This window comes from Paramisgurnus dabryanus, chromosome 14, assembly GCF_030506205.2.
Source record: "Paramisgurnus dabryanus chromosome 14, PD_genome_1.1, whole genome shotgun sequence".
Lineage (NCBI taxonomy): Eukaryota > Metazoa > Chordata > Actinopteri > Cypriniformes > Cobitidae > Paramisgurnus > Paramisgurnus dabryanus.
This window is the reverse complement of record NC_133350.1, coordinates 3616260-3621896: the sequence shown is the minus strand read 5'-3', so window position 1 is coordinate 3621896 and position 5637 is coordinate 3616260. Positions and strand designations below refer to the sequence as shown.

The following is a 5637-nucleotide window of genomic DNA, read 5'->3' as shown; positions in this document are numbered from 1 at the left end:
ATTTGAAAGCTCCCTCGGCCCCCTTCAAAACGCCCCCACCCCCAGGTCTCTAGGACCTCCCCTTCCGGAGATATAACAAATGAGCTTATATATTAAAATGCCCGTAGCTCCGCCCCTGAGAGGGCCACGTCCTTGACCTTGGGCTTGTTGGAAAGGTCTGGTTCGGGCCTTTCCAACGAACCCAAACCTAAGTCTCTCCGACCTTCCTCGGCCGAGAAAACTAGCTCTGAATACAAGCGTTTTTCACAAATTTCAATGCCCGTAGCTCCGCCCCTGAGAGGGCCACGTCCTTAACCTTGGGCTTGTTGGAAAGGTCTGGTTCGGGCCTTTCCAACGAACCCAAACGTAAGTCTCTCTGACCTTCCACGGCCGAGCAAATGAGCTCTGAATACAAGCGTTTTTCACAAATTTTCTAAAGTGGAAATCACCAACTCGGCCGAGGAACGTCGTAGAGACGTGCGGTTGGTGTCATTTGAAAGCTCCCTCGGGCCCCTTCAAAACGCACCCACCCCCAGGTCTCTAGGACCTCCCCTTCCGGAGATATAACAAATGAGCATATATATTCAAATGCCCGTAGCTCCGCCCCGGAGAGGGCCACGTCCTTGACCTTGGGCTTATTGGAAAGGTATGGTTCGGGCCTTTCCAACGAACCCAAGTTCAAGTCTCTCCGACCTTCCTCGGCCAAGCAAAAGAGTCCTAAACTTTAGCCTATTTCACATATTTTACTCACAAAAAAAAACACAAAGTCCAAGCCTTTTTCACCCTATTTCAAAGACCCGTAGCTCCGCCCCAGAGAGGGCTACGTCCTTGACCTTGGGCTTGTTGGAAAGGTCTGGTTCGGGCCTTTCCAACGAATCCAAGTTCAAGTCTCTCCGATCTTGCTGGGCCAAGATATAGCGCCCTGGATATTTTACTTTTTCACAACTTTCAATGCCCGTAGCTCCGCCCCAGAGAGGGCCACGTCCTTGACCTTGGGCTTGTTGGAAAGGTCTGGTTCGGGCCTTTCCAACGAACCCAAGTTCAAGTCTCTCCGACCTTCCTCGGTCAAGCAAAAGAGCCCTAAACTTTAGCCTACTCCACATGTTATACTTAAAAAAAAACACAAAGTCCAAGCCTTTGTCACCCTATTTTAAAGACCCGTAGCTCCGCCCCAGAGAGGGCTACGTCCTTGACCTTGGGCTTGTTGGAAAGGTCTGGTTTGGGCCTTTCCAACGAACCCAAAAGTAAGTCTTCGGTCGAGCAAAAGAGCCCTAAACTTTAGCCTATTTCACATGTTTTACTCACATAAAAACACTAAGTCCAAGCCAAGGTCTGTGTGCACACTGTGACCTTTAACCTCCATGAGCTAAAGTGAACAAAACATTATTAATGTGTGTCATATGTGCATACAAGGCCTGCGTGCACACTGCGTGTCGTATGTGCATACAGGGCCTATGTGCATGCTTTATTAATGTGTGTGATATGTGTATAATGTGCATACAAGGCCTGTGTGCATAATGTGTGTCATGTGTGCTTAATGTGCAGACAAGGTCTGTGTGCACACTGTGACCTTTAACCTCCACAAGCTAAAGTGAACAAAGCTTTATGAATGTGTGTCATATGTGCATAACGTGCATACAAGGCCTGCGTGCACACTGCGTGTCATATGTGCATACAGGACCTATGTGCATGCATTATTAATGTGTGTGATATGTGTATAGTGTGCATACAAGGCCTGTGTGCACAATGTGTGTCCTATGTGCACAGAAGACCTGCGTGCACACTTTAACCTCCATGAGCTAAAGTGATAAAAGCATCGTTGATGTTTGTCATATGTGCATAATGTGCATACAGGGCATGCGGGCATACTGTGACTCAACAAAGTGCACACTAAATTTCATATAATTAATAAAAAATTGATTTAGAATTAATAAAGTATACACTACTTAGTATAGTTCAATGGTATTTAGCTGTCGTAGTCCACAAACTGCAAAGGAAAGTGCGTGTAGTCCACAATCTGCAAAGGGAAGTGTGTGTAGTCCACAAACTGCACAGGAAAAAGGCTTGCGATCCACAATCTGCATCAGACATATTTGTTTACAGAGTTGTTTACAAACTCAAGGGATCAATGCAGATAGTCCACAAATTTCATATCCCATTTCATAATACTTTAAATTGCCAAGTTACTTTATAGAAGACCACAGTACCACTTCTGATTTGTGAACGTTAGTGATAGCTCTTTGAATATGGCAATCGATAGCTGCCCGATCTGCTTTAAAAGCTTTTCTCAATTGAGCCAGCACCTCCGGGTGACCCACGGGATAAAGAACTTGACCGAGAGGAAGCTGCTCCTCGCGCTGCAGTCGGGTAGGGTCAGTGTCCGTGAGGGACACTGCCCTGTCCCGGCCTGCCAAAAGGAGACGTCGAGGCTGGACCGGCACCTAAAGTCTCACACAGAGCTCACGGTGGCAGCTCGCAGGGCAGCCGTGGCCGAGATGAAGAGGAAGAAAGTCATGTCGGACTTGGCTGCCCTGCGTGCCACGGGACCGGAGGTTCCAATGGCTTCCACGCTTGACCTGGAGGAGGCGGAGGGCCGAGCGGAGATGGCGAGCGGCGATGAAGAAGTCTGTGAGCGGGGGGCTTGCCGGCAGGCGAGGGAGATGGTGGCTGACCTCAACAGCCAGGTTGAGACCCTCTCTGGCACGTTAAGGGAACTGACCCGTCGGTTCCGAAAAATGCAGCGGCGGTGGAAGAAGGGGCCTGCGGCGCACTTGAACCAAGTGACTCGTAAGTTAATGGGGTCGTTCTCGGATGACAGGGAGCACGACGGCGAGGAAGATTTCGTGCCGCCTACCCCGCTGCAGCATCCATCCACCCCCCCGGCGTCCTCCTCCTCACAGCAGTCCATTCCAAATTCGCCTGGGCGCTCCGGCAAGTCCAGCCCCAACCCTCACTTCCCCGACCACGTCTCGGCCTTGAGTGAGTTTGAATCTACCACCCGTGCCCCCTCGTAAGTCTCATTGTGCTTTGTGTGTCTTTGAGCTAACTTGTCTGTTTTTTGTTCTCTCTCTCTCTCTCTGTCCAGACGTCCTGATGGAGCAGTACAGGGATCATCAAGAGGGGCCAGATCCCACCCCGAAGCTCCGGGAGAACGTGAGCGGTAAAATCTACCGCATCCGAAAATTTATGGCGTACATGGCGATGGAGGGTGGAAGGCTTCAGACCCTCGAGTTTCTTGACAATTCGGAGCGGCTCCGCAAGTAAGTTCAGTTCTGTTGACTTTACGTGACGAAAAGTGGCACTTTGTTTTGATTCTGATCGAGTCTCTCTCTCTCTCTCTCTCTCTGTCTGCAGGTGGGTGTCGAGCCTGAGGGTGACGGCAATGAAAGAAACAACCTTGAACCACTATTTAAAAAATGTTTCCCAATTTTTAGACTACATTGCCGCCACCCCGCCTCCGACCTGCCGCCTCTCAAAGAAGGCCATGTTGGGCATCCGCAGGGAAGTGAAGTTGATGCTGAGGTACATGAGGCGCCCCGTCACGGTGCACCAGATGTCGGTGAAGCGCAAGAAAGACGAGCGCCTCATCAGCAAGGCCCTCTTGGGGCTTTGCAGAGAGCGCTCAAAGGCGGGGATCAACGAGAAACTCGGTAAGTCGACGTCACTTATCACAATTACTTTTTGGTTAAGGTTTACTGACCTTTAGTAATTGCGCTGTTTTTGTGTGTTTTTCCAGAGCAGCTGAAGTCTGAGAGGTCCCAAAAGGCACAGTACCTGCTTTACGGGTACATGACGGCGTTCCTGGCCTCCATCTATGGCCACAGGTGCGGCGTTTACCAGAACATGACCATTGAGGAGGTCAGGAACGCCGTCCATACGTCCGACACATGGCTGATAAATGTAAGTGGACTCTGCCTGTGCGTCTCTCTTAAGGTTTTTCCTTGTCGCGTCAGAAATTCAAACAACTGTTTTGTTTTGTTTTGTTTTGTCTGCAGGTCAACATGCATAAGACGAACCAGGCCTTCGGGCCTGCTCAGATCGCCCTGAGCAAGGAGGAGTACGGATGGTTCACGCGATTCTTGGAAATCAAGGATGACCTTGTGGGCGGGCCTGGGGCAACATTTTTCTTCTTCACTTCATCCAAAAAACCGTGCAAAAACCTCAACAACTATTTTCAAGCGGCGTGGGCGGATATGGGGCTTCCAGGGAGCCCCACGTTCACAGACCTCCGGTCCGCCATTGCGACCCATGTAAGTTGTGGGGCCCCTGGGTTTGAGCTTCTGTTTGTTTGCGTGCTTAACATGTCTAACGTCCTCTTTTCTTAATTTTCTCTTTGCAGGCACGGAACGCGGCCGACACGGAGAGCCGTACCAAGATGGCCCGTTTCATGTGCCACGACACGCGCACGGCGGACAAATTTTATGCCTGCAATCTGACGGCGAAGCAGGCGTGGGAGCACCGCACGCTCTTTGAGACGGCGCTGGAGGGGCCGGATGCCACACCCGAAAAGAACACCGAAAGCCGTCCAAAAAAGGCGTCCCGGAAGCGGCCTGCTGCAGCGGTCCAGCCCGACTCCGAGTCGATGTCCTCGGCGACGACGACCGAGGACGAAGACGAGCCGGTGTTCCAGGAGTCTGGCGTGTCTGCATTGGAGTCTGACGAGGTGGGTTTGTCACCTGTCACCTGTCCTGTCTATTGTAAATTGTACATCCTGTCAGTTGCTAACCTGTCTCTCTCTCTCTCTCTCTCTCGTCAACAGTCTAACTCGGAAGACCACAGGGCTGGACCATCGGCGATTGCGCAGTGTAGAAAGCTGACGGTGACACTGACGCCACTGAAAAGGAATCCACATAAAAGGAGCATCCAGAAGGTGATGAAAAGCCCCTCCAGCGCCAAATCGACACCAGGGAAACCGAAACGGCCAAAGGTCCAAAAGGTCTTCACTCCACAGGCCATCGCCAAGGCAAAGGTGGCCCAGAAAAAGGTGAAGAAAATGCTGAAGAAGCGTTCACAGAAAAAGAAGTGATCCCCAGGCCTGCCCCAAGATTTTTGGACTGTTCTACCCTGTTCTGCCCCGTTCTTACCCATCTGCGTTCTGAACTGTTCTGCCCCGTTTTTTTTCGTCGTTCTTAACTGTTTTGCCCCGTTCTTTCCCCCGTTACGAACTGTTCTGCCCCGTTCTGCCCCGTTCTTACCCCGCCCCGTTCTGCCCCAATGTGCCCCGTTCTGCATCGTTCTTTCACCGTTGTTAACTGTTTTGCCCCGTTCTTTCTGCTTTGTGAACTGTTCTGCCCCGTTCTGCCCCAATGTGCCCCGTTCTGCCCCGTTCTGCCCCGTTTTGCCCCATTTTGCCCCATTTTGCCCCGTTCTGCATTTTTTTTTATTGTTGCTGTTGATGATGCTGTTGCTGTTGTTGCCTCCTGTTGTGTTTTTTAATAAATGAAATCTTAAGTGTTGAAACTTGTCTCTGAGTTGCTTTATTCTCCTATGTTACTGGTGAAAGTTTATTGGGTAGCCCAAAATTTTAAGGTAAACTTAAGGTAAACTTAAAATTCTAGTCTAACTTTTTAATATGTAAATAGTTTTAAATTTTAAGGTAAACTTAAGGTAAACTTAAAATTCTAGTCTAACTTTTTAAGGTAAACTTAAAATTCTAGT

General features: G+C 50.0%; 1 protein-coding gene across 1 annotated transcript; it reads left to right on the top strand.

The window, feature by feature from the left end:
* Positions 1-424: 424 nt before the first annotated feature.
* On the top strand, positions 425-5394 carry LOC135739894 (uncharacterized). The gene is made up of 7 exons (XM_065257986.2): positions 425-2958; positions 3065-3239; positions 3334-3629; positions 3716-3879; positions 3975-4229; positions 4319-4642; positions 4739-5394. Exons 1-7 carry the CDS (start codon positions 2226-2228, stop codon positions 5003-5005), a joined length of 2214 nt encoding a protein of 737 aa, XP_065114058.1. The 5' UTR covers positions 425-2225; the 3' UTR covers positions 5006-5394.
* The last annotated feature ends 243 nt before the right edge of the window (positions 5395-5637 follow it).